The 18,957-nt window shown below is 46.7% G+C and overlaps 1 protein-coding gene and 1 non-coding gene across 2 annotated transcripts; one reads left to right on the plus strand and one right to left on the minus strand.

The window, feature by feature from the left end:
* Positions 1-1,700: 1,700 nt before the first annotated feature.
* On the minus strand, positions 1,701-1,773 carry Trnak-cuu (transfer RNA lysine (anticodon CUU)). The gene has a single exon. It is a non-coding gene; the product is annotated as a tRNA-Lys (tRNA).
* A 426-nt stretch (positions 1,774-2,199) lies between these two features.
* LOC144139438 (uncharacterized) lies at positions 2,200-17,098 on the plus strand. The gene is made up of 3 exons (XM_077671767.1): positions 2,200-2,357; positions 12,129-12,282; positions 16,647-17,098. Exons 2-3 carry the CDS (start codon positions 12,140-12,142, stop codon positions 16,855-16,857), a joined length of 354 nt encoding a protein of 117 aa, XP_077527893.1. The 5' UTR covers positions 2,200-2,357; positions 12,129-12,139; the 3' UTR covers positions 16,858-17,098.
* Positions 17,099-18,957: the final 1,859 nt, after the last annotated feature.

Raw genomic sequence — 18,957 nt, forward strand, 5'->3', positions numbered from 1 at the left:
TGCTCCTCAAGTACCCACTCTCTTAGCTTGACGCCGTTCAAGCCTAAGCGCTTACCCAATTAAAAACGCTCTCTGTGTCCATGTCGGGATTCTAGGGGTATACACAACGAACTCGTCTCGTCCTGCCGTGGACGCCAATTATTGTCAGTTTCGGGGGACAATAATAAATTGAAGAGAGAAACTTAGGAAACGAGACTGTGTTTGTATAACCAGAAACCCAAATCCAAATCCCACAAAAGACCGAGATACACTAAAGAATAATAGAAACAATAGAAAGCTAGACAACAAGGCAGAAAATAGCGAAAATGCGGCTAAGCAAATGGGCAAAAGTTCGACAACGGGACACAGTCAAGGTCGAGAATTAAAAAAAGTCACAATACGGGGTCGCTGCTGAAACGGGGTTGTCGCACACGTCCGAGAAGCAGCGCCGTGTTGTTGCCGTGTTGCGCGGTCCAGGCGACGTGTCGTAGTCTTGCGGTAGAGCGCGCTCCGAGCTCCCGTCGCGTAGTTGCAGACCCAGCTATCTTGGGGCGTCATGGTCCTCTACCAATGTCCGGCGAGACGAGTTCCTTGCGGAGGAGATGTCCTGGAGGTTGTGCTTGTGGATAACCTCTTGGGGCACGGCACGGGTCTGGTCGCCCGACCGCCGCGCATTCCGATCACTTGTCACACTTCTGAGTCTCTCTTCTCTCTCGGTTTTCTTCACGGGATCTCTACTCTGCCTCCGGCCGCTGTCACTGGCAGCTTCTAATTCGCCGGTGGCCAGCGTGAGCTCGTGCGGTGGTTACAAGCACTCCGCGCAGTGGACGGTGTCGATGAACTTGGCGCCGCGTGCATTGGGTCTTCTTCTTTGCCGTCGTTCTTTTTACGTCTCTTCTTCTCGTGCCGGTCCTTTTTGCCGATGCAATTTCTTCGCATGACAATATTAAGCTATCTATCTTCTTCCATGCAACAGAATTGAGGTATCATCTGCACAGCCTATCGAAAGGGGTCATCCGAAAGTTGTTAAATTTTATTTGGATATATCAGAAACAGAAGAGGGACAAGAGTACTCCCCCTGAGGTTCATAGGTAATTACAGGTACTTTATAACATTGTACCTATTCGTGGCTTCAGTACTGTACCGATATTTAAAATAAGACTCAAGGAGTGCGTTTTCCTTTTCCCGTACCCCATATTGTTACAATTTGTATAGTAATATTTTATGATTTGCGCAATCAATTGCTTTAACGAAATCAATATACAACCACACTACGACATCCTTTTGTTAAAATTCATCTAAAATGTACCCTTCTTTGTTAGCAGAGCTAGGTCGGTAGATTTTTCTGTTTTGGAAGCTGTAATAATCAGTGCAAATAAGTCAACGCTTCATCAAAAAATCGCTCAAACGGGAATGTATCATTTAAAAAAAACATTTGAACCGTATACGCCAAATAGTTATCGGTATAAAGTTACTTGCGTTTCTTGTTACCGCTTTATATATTGCTTTAACTTATGGGCATGTGAGGGGACCGCAGTGCGCGTGCGTGAACCTGGTGTGCATGACGGCTCCCGTCTAGATACGCGCGCGGAACAGTCACGTAGATTTGTGGCCGAGCATGCGCGCTCCAGCACGCGCAGGACCAAAGTGCGAAGGAACGGGCAGGTGGAAGAGAGATAAGGGACGGCTGCAGTAGGCGTGGGGGTGTGTTGTGTGAGTAGTGCCCAACGTGGGCCCCGAACCCACGACCCTGAGATTAAGAGTCTCATGCTCTACCGACTGAGCTGGCCGGGCCCTTCGGGGATTCACGGTGAGGCCTGCGGTCTTCATACCATCCAGGACCGTGGTGAGGTGCAATGGGTGATCTTCTATATTTTCTGAAAACACGACACACGTCGTCCATGTACGCCATCGCGTAGTTGAATTTAGCATCCCCGAGGACGATATCCATTGAGCGTTGGAAAGTTGCCGGTGAATTGCAGAGCCCAAACGGAAGCCTCACGAACTCAAAAAGACCTCTGCTGTAGGTGAAGGCAGTTTTTGGGATGTCCTCTGCTGCTATCGGGATCTGTCGGAACCCTCTGCTACAATCTAGAATTGTGAACACTTTCGCGGACCCCAAGGAGTACATGACTGCATCTATTGATGGAAAAGGGTAAGAATCCCTGACTGACACTGCGTTTAACCGACTATAGTCTACGCACAACCTTGGTGTGCCATTCTTCTTTTCCACTAGGACGCGACGAGACACAGGTTCGTGGGTTGTTCCTATTCGGACGCGACGAGACACAGCGGCAAGGGGTCTAGTGCGTGGTACAAAGTTCGCCGCCCAGCCTGCACCGGGGACAGGACGAGACCGCCAGCTACCGCTACGAAACGTGAGTGCTGCCATGCGGACCGGTGTCGCCCTGCACTCGTCCCGCTCAAGAGCTGATAGTTTAGTTCTCGCGGGTTTAAGTAATAAACCCTTTGTTTGCTTGCAAAAGAATGCGGCCATATTTTTCGCCGGGTGAGCTGACACAAACCTCTTTCGACAAAGGAGGATCCTTCAAACCCTTGATTTTCCATTTCAGAAAGAAAAGAGCCAGTTTCTGGAGCTAAATTGTACAACGTTTCGAGTATCGGAGATAGAAAATCAATAACATACTTAACTGGACGCATCTGCACTTCGTCGGAATCTTGATTTAGAATTTAGAAGAAGCATGTTTAATCTCAGCTTAATTTGTGGGAAAAAAACATCACTAATAAAATTTGCTGTTCTGTGTGAAGAAGATAATTGGTTATGTGACAGCTGCCTGCGTCACCTAATAGGCAAAATATGTATTCAATAGATCCGAAAACTTTTTGCCTTTAACAAAACGATTAGTCAATATTGCACTTTGAAAAGGTGTGTCAGCGTTCGGCGTATAAAAGAGTTAACCTGCTTTCATAACTTGTCAGTGTCGTTTGACACGCTGTCAAAATACGCAGAAAAGTACCGTATTTACACGATTCTAACGCGCACTTTTTTTCGGAAAAATAGGCTGAAAAATTGCATGCGCGTTAGAATCGGATACGAAACCGAAACTGCCCAAACAGCGGAAATTTCGTGCCACCCATCGTAATCGCCATCTCAAGATAGAGCCAAAGCTTCTAGGAACGATTTTTCGCACGTCTGACGCCGGAAACATAGGCGCCGAGGCTGTTCTATCGGCGTCCCCACAAATCGTCAAATTATTCCACTTGCGCGCTTGATAACAGCAATGGCAGCAGCGGCTCTCACGCGTACAAAACGAGCGTCGGATGAAGCGCGCGCCACTGGAGGAACTCGCGGGATGGGCGTGCGACGCATGGGCCATGATCCCATCGACCATGGTTGAAAGTTCGTTCAGAAGTGTGGCATCGCGAACGCGCTTGACGGCACAGAGGGCGAGATGTTGTGGTCAGCGGAGAGCGCGAGGAGTGAGATGAGTGGGACTACTTCGGGAAATAAATCGCCCGTTTCTCTCGCATTCGTTTGTCTTGCTCAAGTTCCGTGGGCGTTACAATCGGAGGTGCCAGTTTTTTCGGTTTTTTAGACAGGAAAATTGGGTGCGCGTTAGAATCGGGGGCGCGTTAGAATCGGGTAAGTACGGTAGTTATATTCTGCTGCTCTTAGTTTATCATTCAGTTTCTTTTGGTATTGTCTGAAAACACGCCCTTGTTCTGGGTTCTTTGTCGGTACCAACTCCGCCTATAATTGATTGTTGACCTTATTTTCATAAAAAAGCGACTTCGTTACCCGAGGCTTGTGACATTTCTTGAGCTTAGGGGAAGTTACGCATGGAGAGGGCGTTTGATAAATCTTAACAATATTAGATGCTAAAGCATTGTATATTGAGTCAGCGTCAGTTATTGAATCACCCAATTCCAGTTATGATTCAGGATATCCCTGCGAAATGAGTGCAGTGTTGCACTGGTTATGCTTTGATAACATGGTGGAGGCCTTCCTTCCGCTCTCTTTTCTTTATCACCATGAATCATGGCAAAGATAGGTAGGTGGTCACTAACTTCATATGTTAGAGAAAACTATTCCCAACAAAATTACCGATATTTGTGATAATGAGATCGACAAGACTTTCAAATGATGACGATATGCTTGTAGGGACAGTATCTATATTTCTAAAACCGTACGATCAAGTATAGATAACAAGCCGTTTGTAGGTTTGGATGTTTTAATCTGCTCGATATTAAAATCCCCCCAAAGAAAAAGCGAACATTTGTTAGCAGATACGAAATCTTCAAACGTTTCGGAAAAAGCTACGCTTAAGAGTAACGACATTGACGCATGGCGGCAGCTGATTGGGTCTTTGACGCCAGGGTGGCCAGCTTTATGCGCCCTGCCGCGGCCGACACTAACTGGCGGAATTGTTCCGGGTGCCGCGTGTCAACCATGAGAGCTGTGTATACTTTTCGAGGATTTTGAGACAGCACGGGGGTGCGACAGGGTCAGGCTCGATTGCACTAGCGTAGCTCATTTAGTGGCTCTAGGTTTCGCTAGAGCCACTAAATAAGCTACGCTTCTCTTGTGGTTCTAGGTTTCGCTAGAGCCACTAAATGAGCTACGCTTCTCTTGTGGCTGTAGGTTTCGCTAGGCCACTGCCCTCCTAACCCAGCGGGAAGCGAAGCAGGTGTTTTGCACCTACCGGTTGGTTGAAATAGCGAAGTACAGAGCAGCACGGCATCGCTACTATGGGCTTAAAAAGTCACACCAGACGTCTCACAACGCCACACTGCATTCTGAAAATTACCATTTATCGAAGAACGCGCGCACGCTACAATACCGAGACACCAAAATGTCACCGCCCGTGGGTCTTCAAGGTAAACAACCGTTACGTGACGCCGTTTGACCAATGGCCAGTGTAAGCGGCATTCAACAATGAGAGAAAAGAGTGCATATACTCTAAAACCTAATCTAATGGCTCTAGTTTTAGGTAAGTGCGGAGAGAGATCTATCGTGCAGATACCCGTGATGGAAGTCACTGGATTAATTGCACTTGCATTAAGGAGCGTTAAAAGGATTGGTTAACTGGAAAGAGGAATAAACTGGAACAATCTGCCTAGCGTGCAAACGACTTCGACATAATCCACCTGCTGAATTGGGGGAAAAAACCGGGCCATCTCCACTAACGTGGCACCTGGAGAGAAAGGAAACATGCAGTGTATAAGTGTATTCTTGTCTCCTTCGCATTTTTGCAGACGGAGATGAAACCGTTGAGGTGTAGAGGTATAGAGCTTTGCTGGAAAAGTCCCTTGTCTTCGACGCACGAAGCTCTCTAGCGCGAGGTGTAAACGAGTGTCCCGGTGTTTTTTACACCCCTTGGGTTCTAGCGCGAGGCCTAAACGAATTTCGTGGTGTGTAGCGAGTGTCCCGGTGTCTTTTTAGAACGCGTTACGAAGCGCTCTAGCGCGAGGCGTAAACGAGTTTCCCGATGTTTTAGTACCGAGACTACACGAGCCGATGATTACGACGACGACGATGACAGGAGACGCCAAGAGCCCCAGCCCGTAAGTGGCTTCGCTCGTACAACACATAAAAGCATGCGCATCTGCATTTGGAAAGCGATAAATCCCTGAAAACATTCTTGAACCCTCTGCAACGGTTAACATTCCATAATTTTATGTTGAAAATTGAAAATCCCTCGTCAATCTTCGAGTTTTGCATCTTGATTAAGAACACTAAACCACCCCCTCGCCGATCCGGTCGACTCAAAACGAAACATTTGTAGTTTGGGTAGGAATAAGGAACGGAATTTCCAGTGTACCAAGTTTCTGAAATCATGATTGCATAAAACGGTACGCCAAAGCTTTCAAGTAATAGATCGAGACTTTCTTGTTTGTTTTCTAATTAACGCCCATTTACTTGAAAAATGCATATATTCTTTTTTGCACTCTTAGATCGCAGATCAGGCGGTTACACTGCCATAGTGAAACAGCTATGCGTTTCACTATGCGTTTATAAAGAGAAGGCCAGACGCTGATGTGGTAAAAGTAATCTTCTCAACATCGCTAAGGTAGCGAATGCGGAGTATCGGCGTCTCATCTTCTCTGCTTGCGAAGATTTTCCGTCTCGCCCATGCGTACTCACACCCGGCTTGTGTCTTTGTCGCAATCGTGGCGCCAAGAAGCGGTTTTTTTTGCCTGGTCAAGTGTTCGTACACATAAACGGGAGCCTTTTTAGTTATCCAAGTTCAGACGTCATGATCCGCATTTGTTTGTCGTTGGAAAGAAAAGTTTTGCGCTTCTCTCAGCGCACAAGGTATACAATCCCGGGGCACACATCAATGTCGTCTTTAGTGACTGGCTCGCCAACAATCTCAGACATTCTCAGAATCATTTCTAGCGTATGCTGGTCGTCTGGAACACCTTTTACTTCCAAACTGTTAGATTTGCTGTACTGCTCGAGTTCTTCTACGCGTTGAGTATTCCGAGAGTTACCTTGTTTCAATGCCTGATTGCTGCCTGTTAGTTCCTCTATTTCCTTCATCATTGCTTCCACATCTTTGTTCGTCTTAGTCACCTCGTCACAACTGCAACTGCAATATTTTTGAAGCTTTCTTTCAGCTTACGGAACTCATCACTCATCCCTTTTCGGAAATCATCAAACTTTTGTTTAAGGTTAGCATCGCCACCGTCAGCTGCCTTTTTCGCCCCACGAGTACTAATCGTCCTCGAACCACAGGGAACTAACACAGGAGAACAAATCACACTAGGCAAAAACAGGCACAAGAGCTACGTTCGGCAGTTGCGCAAAAATGAGAATGTTATACAACAGCTACAGTCGGCAGAACACTTGTCTATAACGCTCGTGCGGCGTGCTACCGACTGCGCGGAAGACAGCTAGTGATAACGCCAGGTTTGAGACCGGTACACTGTGAGCATGTGGGCCCGTATGAGCACGATATCTGTGTCCCTCCTGGCTCTGCCTTCGCCTTGGCTCCCACACCTTCACTGACCGTACTATACGTAGCATACCTGCGCGGCCGGGCCAGGAAAGAAAAGCGGCGATTACCTGCTGCAGGCAGTGCTTCTCACTGCAAAAGAAGGTACGGCAGCCAAAGCGACGGGCACGTGACTAGAGAAACAGCCATTGCGCTGATACAGTTCCCGCATGCTCACATGCTACTGATCTCGAACCAGGCGCTGTGACTAGATGTCTCCCGCGCAGACCGGAGCAAACCACTCCCGTCTTATACACAAGCGTTTTGCCGGCTGTATACGTCTCACCTGCAGAGACAAAAATGTTTAGCCTGTGCGCACTCAGTCCACCGCTGCCGAACGATCTGACCTTCCCCTGTAATTTGTTCACGGTTACTGCGAGGCAGTATACCTCTACCCGCCAAGGGTTCTGTAGCAACCGTCGGCGTCAACAGAAAACTCCCGCGAAAATTTAAAGAACTTACTGGCGCCGCCAGGAATCACACCTGGGCTCGAATAAAGTAACGGCGCAAAAGGTCCGTTGCTTACCGACTGAGCTTACTGAATGAGTCTTGCCGATTTAGCTACGCCAACACGATAGAGACACGGAGACAGACGGTGCACTCAACGAGCACAGCTGCGGGTCTGCCACATGCACTCATTCAAAGCCCTTGTGAGAAGTGCAGACCGCGCAATGTGTGATAACGGCGTTGGCAGGGTTTGGATTAGCGGCGAACTGGTTGATTGTGGGGTTTAACGCGCCGACGAAATGCAAGCGATGACGCACGCCGTAGTGGAGGGCTCCGGATTAATTTTGACCATTTGTGGATCTTTAACGTGCGCCGAAATGTCGTACACACGGGCGTTTTTTGCTTCTCGCCTCCATCAGAAAAGCGGCCGCTGCGGAAGTCGAACCCGCGTCCTCGTACTCAGCAGCGTAATGCTTTACCGGCGTATTGAACAGCGTCTGGGGGATGGGGGGGGGGGGGGGGCAGGGCGAAGAGGGTGCTCCATTGCGGCGACGCATGAAACACGAGTGAGCGAAAGGCAGTGAGCCACGTGTGTGAATTCAAGTGACGTCGCATGGCGGGTAGTCGTTGTGGGTGTCGTTTACAGCTTCCCAGTCAACCGCCTTCACAGCGTGGAATGGGGCGAACTTTCTTTCTCCGCCGATCATTTTGGGCGGCGGAATGCAGGCTACAGGGTTTGGTGGCTTGCTGCAATTTCAAATACCTCTTCTGTAAGACTACTGTGCACTTTTGTTTCACAAAATCGCAATAGCAAACCACCTGCCAAACCGTTCAATGCATGCCGACAAGCTCGCTGATATCTGTATCTGCCCGATATTCGGCTTTGCTGAAACAAATCTCCGACCTCAATGGCTCTTTTCAGAGTTATTTCGATGGAAAAGCTATATCAACTGGCTCATGTGTCTAATGATACGTTGTGGAAGTGTGGCCGGTAGTTACGGTACAAGGTCAGGTAGAAGTTAGGCATAAGAAACTTTTTTTTTTGCTCGGGAGCGGGGAATTCTGACTAAGCTAAAAATCACCATGGTTGTTAGATACGTAAAGTTCTTACTGATCAGGGATGATCATTTCCTGATCTAATCAGTGGCGTCATAAGAAAAACCATCCCGGAAACGAGCCAAAACGGAGTATTTGACCCAGATACGGTACAGTAATCGCCAGCGCGTTTCCTACTCCCAAGCGACAAGACACAGTGTGCGGTTCATGGAATCTGCGCGATAATTCTCTGACGCACTTTCTCAATCGCGGCCCCGCTGGGTGAGTCGGCTGAGCCCTGACGTCAGGCCCGTCATTACTGGGCCGACCAAAACTTGAATATAAGAAGTTGTTCGGTCACACGTTCTGTGAGAAGCGGCTGCAGTCGTTACTTTCTCAAGGCATACGAAAACGGGGACTCTGACGCTGACAGCACAGTTCTACTCGGAGCGAGCGATTTTCAGCGAGCCACGGTGAGTTAAAAATTGATTCCATTTCTGCCCTGCTGAGTGCAAATAACGAAACGCAGTAACACATTGCCAAACCATCAGCCATTCCGACGGATTTGATCAAATTAATGGCAAGTTCTTTATAGAGAAAGAATCATCGTTGTCAACTTCTCACATGATATGGAATTCCTGGGTGTGAACCGGTGCTTTGTTGTACAAACAATTTGATTTACGCGTTCTGTGGCAGCCCAAAAAGAGCAGGCCAGCTGTTTCCTTACGAAAACATATACCTAACGTGCCCACTGGCAACTAACGACCTAAAGTGATGGCGCTATTTCCCTCCGGATGTTTAATTTTGTATACATGTCCACACTTTTATTCTATCATGAACTTTCAACTCAAGAGCAACTGCAGATGCTTGCAGAGAAAGTGAAGCACGAACTGCTTTGCCCGCCACCTGTCCTTTTATTCCTGTGCGCTTTACAATTAAAACCCTAACCATCGCTTCATTCAGGGAATGCTCCACTTGTTCATTTGATTGTATGAAGGTATTTTCACACGCACTGAACAATTGCAATTATCTCCTGAGGAAATGGTATACTGTGTATACGCTCCTTTCCGAAATAATAGAACTTATTTGGACAGGTTGCTCTCTAAGTTGTTTCTTGTTTTAGTTCGCCACCTCCAAGTATATTTGTCCTACTTCCTAATTAGGAAGCTGCAAAAATATGTACTCCTGACCACTGCTGCCACAGGAGATGTAGCTTCGCTAATATCCAGTCATGCTTACGCGCACCCCAACCATCACATAATGATCTGGCTCAAATCGGAGGTTCCGCATAAAGAGCGCGGGACGGAGCAGTCGGGCCGGTAGCCTGAACCAACATATGCCCATCGCCACACAGGGATAAACGCTGATTAACTTCCAGAGGAGTTCAATAATATCCTCCGTCCATTTTTTCCCTCCTATTTACACTCCAACTTCCATGCTCGGCACTTTACATAGTTTTATATCGCCTCAACGCACAAAGATTAAGAAATCACCTAACGCATGTAGGTGTACAGTGTAAACAAGATCTGGCGAAGACCGCAGGCGTAACTAAAGTTGGAAAAGCCCACTCATTCGAACAGCGTCATTGTTTGCATCAAATTGGCTAGCTCGTAGAAGCTCGGACGCTCGAGGCCACAGGTCCGATTCCCTATAGCAGGTGATGGTTTTGGGGTTGTTGCCTAAATCAGCAGTTTCTACAGAATTAGAAAAATACATTGCGGTGAAGGGATCACGGTCGTAGCTGTAGGGCCACATGCCGCAGTTAAACTTGTCCCGTCTTTTCGCGCGTACGGCGGCTGTCCGCACGGCTACCAAAACAGCGTAGACGACCTTCTTACACGTCCTCACGTGACATTCTTTTATTGGAGATATGCCTGCAAGATTATTAGGACAGCACGATGTGACACGCGGCCATCGAGAGAAAAAAGCATGAGGTGTGTTAGGTAATACATCTATCTCAGCAAGTCGCTCACCCCCTCCGCCTGGGAAGCCAGCCCTTTAGCCCCTGTCTTCTCGAATAGTGTCCTGGGTACGAGCGTAGAGGGCCTTGGTGAGACCCTAAGCAGCTCAAACATTTTTGGCCTTTTTCTTTTTTGTCCAAACGTTTTTTAGGAATAACTCAGCGCTCTGTTTTTCTGACTAACGGTTATTTGTTGTTTTTCAGTGGTCAGTTTATGTTTGGGACGACGCATATGACGTCGTTTAATTAACGTTCTGCATAGCGCAAAATTACATCTCCCACATCAGGCGGGAGGTGATGTCCACAGAATCGTTGAGAAATAGGCATACCGTGAGAATTCGTTTCGTAAACAAGGGTAGTTTGGTACCTTTTTAGCCGGTTCACGGGCGATGCGAGTCATTTTAACAAGTTAAATTTATCTTCGAAATCACACCGAAAGGGCCCGGCTTGTGCGTATTTGGTAACGGCATATTGGCGTATCTTATCCACAGTCCAGTTGCTTTCGTGCGTCCAATAAACAATGCGTCGAAGCCCCTTATAGTACTAAAATAAGTGTCTCAAGTTAAAATACTTTGCACGCTTGTTTTGTTTGTAATTTGCCACAAAGTACAACAATGTATTGCTGGCGAGTTGAGAGCGCGCCAACTTACAGGTCATTTTCTAGTGCTTAGTGATGCTACCATAAAGGCGAGTATTCAAGGTTGTTTCACGTTTTATGTTGGTGTCGCTAGCATAAAACGTTTCTTTAAAAATTGGCGTGTTTCTCTCACTTCGCTGCAAATGTTTAAAGGTGTCGAAAGACGAAATATTTGTGCCGCCTGCGCGAAGCAAATGCTTTTCTTCCATACTCCACCCACCACTCATGATTTACCCTCGCCCTCTTCTTCCTCCCCCGAAAAATACGGAGGAGGTTTGCTCGAGTCAATTCAATTTTTCTGCGATCCACTTCTCGCGCCGTCCTCAGCAACTTTTTGTTACTGTTGAACTTAGAATACTGTTACAAGGTCGAGGTACGCCAGAGTTGTTTTTTTGTGTGTATTTTGTGCTTAAGAATATCGGTTTATGCGTCTATTTCTTATTTTTCTCAAAAATTATCAAGCTCCTATTTAGTTTCAATTTAAAAATATTGAGATCATCAGTTGTGCATTGTTTTTTTTTTACCTTAAGTATGCCTAATATTTTCTTTTTCTCGGCAATGTTCGTAGATATGTGTGTTCCAGATTTATTAGCTGATAGTCGTTTTGCCTTATAAACTTCTTGTTCAAGAATTTATTTTAACTTCTTGTCACGGGGTTGAATCGTGGGACGGGTGCACAGACCGACCGACAGACAGACAGACAGACAGACAGACAGACAGACAGACAGACAGACAGACAGACAGACAGACAGACAGACAGACCGACAGTGGCTTCGTGGTTTGAGTTGCCTTTTAATGACTATTGCCTTTAAAACGCCCGTGTGTCAAGACGTTGGGGAGCGTAAACATCCCAAATGTTCTCTCCGCTAGGCTTATGCGCCTCCAGTTTACAAAAAAAAAGGGAAAAAATTACTGCTTCATGTTTCGTCTTAATTTTTTTTTAATGTTATTGCTTACAAATAAATATACCTGCTTATCTGTTGTAGCAAGCAGAAAATGTCAGCTATAAAATCCAGAAAACTGCACCTCGCAACCACTGCGACATTCATGACTGAACCCGGATCACTTCTACAGTACCTTGATGTATTTTATCCTTTGTCCCTGAACCCAGCCCCCGTAAACATGGCGTTGATCCCAGCGGCTGTAATCGTCACGGCGCTCGTAGCACTGCTTGCCAGCGTGGACAGCCAGGCACATCCCGCCATCGTGGTCGGTGGCGGCTCCTACGGATGCAACTGTCCCATGCTGAACTCTGTCGCTGCAAGGTAAGGTTTCAGCGAAGCTTTAATATTCTCAATAATGGCTTCTTAAACACCAAAACGCCATGCAGGAAGGCCAACTTCCTCTGGCGATGGTGATGATTGTGGGCGAAGTATAGAAACATAAAAAATTACTCCCACCTCCCCTCGCGGGAACCCCTGTGTAGATGCGACGCATAGGGTGTTCCGTTGTTGTTTCCGTTAGTTTGATTCTTCCATCGCGTGAAACGTGCCGTGAACCCTCTGCCGCGGCTATGACGCAACGTGGTGCGGCTATGACGCAACACAATCCAACACAATCCACTTTAATCCAATCCAATCCAAATCCAATCCAATCCAATCCAAATCCAATCCAATCTAATCCAATCCAAGCCAAGCCAAGTCAAGCCAGTTCCCCTCGCGAGAGAGTGTTCGCTATCAAAGAGGAGAGGGGGGGAGCGGCGGAGAGTGCAGCTCGCGCGTCGAGGAGAATGGAGGACGGGTGTGGACGAACAACAACACCATATGGAGCGACAAGGCGAGTGACTGAGATGCCGTCACATCTAAAATCTTCCCTGCGAAGCTTGGCGACAGCTCCATTTCGCCCCCCCCCCCTCGCTAAAAGTTGATGTGCAGCAGAGGAAAGGGGTGACGCAGGCGGGCTACCACGCGACGTAAATCAGCCTAAAGGGGATGTTGTTAGGTGAACCTCGATCGACAGCCGTTACCTACAGGCCTACGTAGGATGAAAATGGCGTTTCTCTACGGGCATTAAGGCGGTTAGCCAGAAGACGTTACGCCTAACTTTCTATTTTGAGGTTTGCGACGTTAGGCCTAACGTCAGATCTTGAGGTTAACACCTCAAACCGGAACCTACTAAAAACGTGCTCACTGTAGGCCAAGCAGCGGGCACTGATTCGAGTTGTACACCCCAAACCCAAAGCGTTGCACACCCTGGAGTTCCTGTGCTTTTTCTAGAATAGTTTGCGGTACCTCCAGAATAGCCCATACTCGCAGTGTGGGATTGGCCAACCAAAGCATCCATACGAAAAAGCTTCGCGTTCATCCATGAACGTCGTTAGATTTAGGAAGTAATGAATTTTTCTTACTTCGCGCCTAACCCCATCTAGAGAGTGGTTCTAGGGAGTAGCCTATTCACAAAAGGCCGATACGTAAGTTCAACGCCGCCTGTATTAACATTGCCTGACGCGTCGCGCGCTTTTCAATGGGAAGGGTAGGGACGCTTAGTTCAGGCACTGATCCGCTATGTGGCGCGTGCCGGCGGACATCTCGCCTTACGTCACTGCTCGCGAGTCGCGAACGCTGCACCCACTTCTACGACGTGTGTCTGTCAGCTTGTCTGTTGGGCTTCAAGGGCCGTTTCGCTTACATCTTAGCCGCGACGGGGCGCTAGTTCTGTGGCGCACTGGGGATCTCGTTCAACGTGTCACTCGCTTCATACTTGCTGCATTTTTCCAAAGATAAAGACGGAGGCGGACTGAAATAGTGTAAGAACGTACTGATTGTCGGGTAGACATATAGCTAACAGAAAAACGATATTTTCGGATGGGGCAGCTATTATTTTACTGATATTTTTCTTTCTGGAGTATTTAGAGAAGAAAAAATTGCGTGCACGTTTTTTGTTCAGCTGCTCACTTCTACGATTACTTTCCAATAATATCACGTGCTTGTAAACTTCAGAAAATTATAGGAAACAAAAGGATAAGCAGCTGGGATCCCGCCACGCTGTCTGGGCGCTTATACAGTACAGTCCTCAATTTTAGAAGTGCGTACCGATGCGGAGTGCGAACAGCGGGGTCAAAGCAATACCTAAATGCGGAGGGGATAGAGGTGGGATGCCCCACTCAGGAAATTTCAGCGCCTGTGATCCCATTAGATAAGCGCGCAAAGCCGGCATCAGCCTGCGGCAGCGCAAGGGATTTTGCTTCGTGACAAAGGAAATTTTATCAGTGAGAGACCAAGACAGACAGGCATGGTGAAAAACAAGAAGGCGTTGGAGCGCCGCCTAGGGAACGCTAAACAAACTTTCCACTATTTTGCATAGTTTCCGAGAAGCGGCGCTGGCTGGCGGACACGAAAGCACGCTGGAAGGCTACGGAGCGGGGAAGGGTAGGAGAGAGCAACAGGAGAGTGGCTGTTTAGCCATTTTTCGCTCACGCGTTAGGCAATGTTTATACAGGCGGCATTGGTCAATTCCTTTTTTTAAACAACAACAAGCTGTGAATGCAAGGAACACGACCGGAAAGCTTATTTAGGTAAATGTCATAACATGTGCGTAATTGTAATGCTGAAGAACAAGTTCTTATTGTGGTCGAGTAAGGCATGCTCTTTGGGAACTATTCCGTTGACCCCTTTTATTTCAACTGAATGAGTTCTACGTAGCAATTCCGCAACTTTTTATACGTAATGCAACATAACCCACATTTTTCTTATATACAATGACGCACAGCAAAGACACAGATTGAAATATTTATACACAAATAAACAAGGCTCACGCCTAAAATCTCTTCCAGGGAACCACGCGTTAAGGCACAAAATCTCAAAGGCGGAATAGCCGTCATCGACTGTTCTCCTATAAAAATACGGTGGACGCTTATTGCCAATTGTGCGGATTGTTTTTGCGTTCCAAATAAAGAAATATAGTCTAAACAGAAGGTTGACCACCAAATAAACCAAAATAGAATCGACAAAAACTGTAACCACCACCGGCGTAAAACTCAATGTGGATCCCAAACATCTGTTTGTTCCCACTGTTTAAACTCAGCATTGGCGGTTTCCTGGCTCACTATTCAACCTTATTTTATTTATTATTTTGACCTTGGCGTCGATGTGATAACGAAATAAGCCCTTTACTATACCCCAACGTTAGTTGTACGCAGCATTTTATTTTTTGTTTGTTTCCTTTTGCGTTTACTCACTGATCGACTGGTTGTTATACTGAAAAACCTCATTCCCTAACAAATCCGTCCCCTTTTTCGCACGCACATCCCCAAACGTCTGTCAGTTTCATGAGCCCATTGAAAGTTTGTTATGTCGGTACAGAACAACTACGCTGTAAATAAGCAAAATATCGAACGCTACAACATGCCACTCCGCCGTCGAATCACCAACGGCTCTTTCGAATGTTTACGTGCGAGCAGTTTGGTAAATACGGAGTATGGTTAGGGTGTGTTTCTAAATTGTGGTTTTCTTTCTAAACACACCGAGGTAGCGCAAAATTAACCTGGATGTGCCAGCACGAGTTAAATTTCCCTACGATAAAATATTTCTATGCCTATGCTCATTCATAAGGGTTCAACAAGTGCCTGTCGAACTGTAGCGATACTGTGCCGGTGAATTTGGTGGCGCGGTTTGAAATTATCAAAACGGCGTATAATGGCACAAATTTCCCTTCTTAGAAGGGGGTAAAGGACGATAGTACAGCGGAGGGACATTGTAAGGGCAACGGTTACGCACAGATAATTAGTACCTGGTATGAGGGCTTCATCAGGGCCCTCCTCTATCAAGACAATGGTTTCCTGCAGGGCATAAATATTACCCGCTTTCGCACGGTACGCTCACAGGTCTCATACAGGTATTGCATATGCATGTTTTGGGGGTAAAATTTTCATTTTTGTTCATAATTGAGATATGCCTAAATTATACACCACAGGCAAAGCTCAGGAAATAGCTATCTCTCCTGATACACCAAATTTTTAAAACGTGTGTTCACTCTTATGCAATTAGACCATTTTTTTCTCTTATTGTTTTTCTGTGGCACGGAAACAAGCCGCATCTTCACAGCTCTTCTAACACTCCTCGGGGAGCGATTATTGCCCTATATTTCTCTAGTGACTTGGCATTTCTCAGTCAAATTGCTCGGAGTACTTGCCGGCTTGTGTATTTTTGCCGAGTGGTTGAGGACAGTACCTAGTGGTTCGTAGTTACTCCGAACGAAAAACTGTTGCGGGAAACACATTTCAAATTCAGTTCGTCAAAATAAAGCTCCGATGCATGCCCTACGTAAGAGCCCGTGTTTTTCAATCACGTCTGAAGCCACGGAACGGCCTACATATACAAATAAAAGGTTTACAGATTGACCCGTGCCTATAATGGTCTGCTTATCACCCCGGCAGTTTCGTCACGTTGAATGGACATCTTTAATGGTAATTTAATTTCAATCATTTAGTACAAGCAATGTTTCGCTACCATTTCAACATAGGAACTACCCGCAGTTCCATGCAACCATAAGGGAAGCAGTGTTCTAGATTGTGTTAGATAAAGTGTACACTTTATTCCATGTACTTCCGTTCATATCTGTACCCTTTTAGGGCTTCCAATGCCTGTGAATGAGTAAAGGAAGTTTTTTCGGCTCGCCATCTTCTTTGCAGGCAGTGCTGCGCTACCGTGGGAACGTGCTGCTTTGCCGGAGGCCTGGGTCTCGGAGCGTACGGTCAACCTGGATACGGCGGTTTCGGCTACCCTGGCTTAGGATACGGTCAATTCGGCCATGCCCAGCGTAGGCCCTTCATCGGAACCCGCCCGCTACTACCTTTGGCTCAAGGAGGCATTCAGCTGAACATCGGTGCCGGTCTTGGCTGAGAACGTGCATCAAATGAGCGCTAAATATGGTTTCCACCAACAGGTACAACGCTAACAATGACTCCGGAGAGATACAAGCGGAGACGCCTGGTTTATGGAAAATCCTGTGTCGGTCAGCAGACCGGCCTCAGGGCTCGCCCCTACCAGTCTACGTGTATCCGGCTTAGCTAAAGGGCTGACCACGGCTCTACAGGTCGCTGAATAAAAACAAATAATTTTCTTTGTGAGCTCTTCTGCGCAAATAAAGCCAAGTGATCGTGACTGGCCGAATCTCTAACGGACATATTGACTGAATAATATGCTGAGCGGTGCGTCTTCGTGCAGCCTAAAAACACCGCTGGCGGTAATGATTTTGGATCTTCATGGCACTTTCTACCTTCGCGGTCGCGGTCGTGTCTTGATGGGAAGGGAATAATAGAATACCTATACAGACTTTTACCTTTCCTTCTATCTTTGTGAAACGGTTCGATTTCTCTTTCCTATCATGCTCATGCCTTCCTCCAACCAATTCATAAAACACAATGTCATTATTTAAGGCACGATCGCCACACTCGATAGGTAAATACACCTTATATTGGCCAAACGTGAGTTAACAAATAATCAAACATTTGCGGGGCCCTCAAGGAATGTAAGAGTTTCCAGGCTTCACAAATTACGTCTGCTGGTGGTCTATCTTATAATGTTTCATTACGATAACTTATTTATTTATTCATTCATTAATTCCCAAACAATAAAAACTGTTAGGTGCATTGTTACAAATGGTTAATTACCTTTGGGGTACGCAAACATCGCTAATTTTCTTTGCGTGCAATTATTCCTCGCGCAAGTGTCTGAAAACCAAATTCAGTGGAATTAGAAATTCATCTCTTCAGATGTGTAAACCATAGGCCTGTTTCGTAAAATGTCAAAATATCTTATTGGTTTTTTCAAGCGTCCGAAGACTACTCATGCACATATAATAATTATGTCCGTTCAGTTTGTTTTTATTTTCACTTTCGACTTGTATTGAACAGCGCCTTCCATAAATGCAGGTTTTTTTTTTCAAATCTCTCAAATATCAATATTCTAGTTCGTTTCTATCTCCAACTATTAGATTTTTTTCTGCATTTAAAGGGGCCCTGAAAGGCATTTTGAGCACACTAAATGAACTAGCGCAACCGTTAGATTGGGTCGTCAACGTCATCTGTGCAAAGTATTACTCTTTTACGCGCAGCGGAAAGCTCACACTTTTGTTGCAAAGTTTGTTGTTTTTTTCTCACCCTTCCCTTCGTGTTTTTGGACGCCGCCATCTTCACATGTCTACATCATCGATTCCCAGATGTTCGTCATGAGCTAGACATCCTGCTATTGGGCGGCTTTTTCACGCACTTCCGGCAAAGAGATGAGTCGTCTGCTCAGCGTCGGCTCGCCGGCTGATCTGCCAGCGGAGTGACGGAGTGCTTGGGCATTTTATGACAAACGAAACAAGTGTAAAACAAACGCTTAACCGTTTGTATTGAATGCAATACGGCCATAACACGACATGGATATTCTGTTACCTGAGTACGTTCCATAAAGAAAGCGTTGAAGCCCCGTGGCACTTCTTTCGTGCAATCGCAGAGAATGCCCTGAGCCGAATGCCCGGGTTTGACGCATACATTTTATTCAACTTCCAAACAATCCAGAGATGCGTTTCGAACGAACACAACGTCACAACATGCGTTGCAAATCCGAACCGCGATTGACAGACGATGGGTTGCCTCCTCCTGCCCCTCGTAAATTCGGCACTCACCTCGCGCGCGGTTTGCGGGGACGAACAGCAAGTCACTTAACTCTGGCGCACAAGCCGAGATGGCTTTTAGCCACGCACATTGCACATACCCCATGCGAGGTTGAGTCGTACGCCGCTCGAGAAAGATAATCCAGACCATGGGAAGCACTATCCACCCGCAGAAGCACAACGTCGCATTTCATTGCGAAACAAAGGCGACAAAGACGTCCACAACACACACCATCGCCTCCTGTAATGCCAAACGCATCTCGCACTTCCAAATGGGAGTGAGTAGTCACGGCCGGACTGGAGCAGCGGCGAGCGCGCACTTTCATACGGCCTACGCACCC

The sequence above is a fragment of the Haemaphysalis longicornis genome, unplaced genomic scaffold (assembly GCF_048455015.1).
Source record: "Haemaphysalis longicornis isolate Haplotype H1 unplaced genomic scaffold, Haemaphysalis longicornis Haplotype H1 scaffold_5, whole genome shotgun sequence".
NCBI classification, from domain to species: Eukaryota; Metazoa; Arthropoda; class Arachnida; order Ixodida; family Ixodidae; genus Haemaphysalis; species Haemaphysalis longicornis.

Excerpts from the sequence above, each read along its gene's own strand:
- LOC144139438 (XM_077671767.1), top strand. The coding sequence starts at position 12,140 with ATGGCGTTGATCCCAGCGGCTGTAATCGTCACGGCGCTCGTAGCACTG. Across the intron at positions 12,283-16,646 it reads CTGAACTCTGTCGCTGCAAG|GCAGTGCTGCGCTACCGTGG; the intron begins GTAAGGTTTCAG and ends TCTTCTTTGCAG.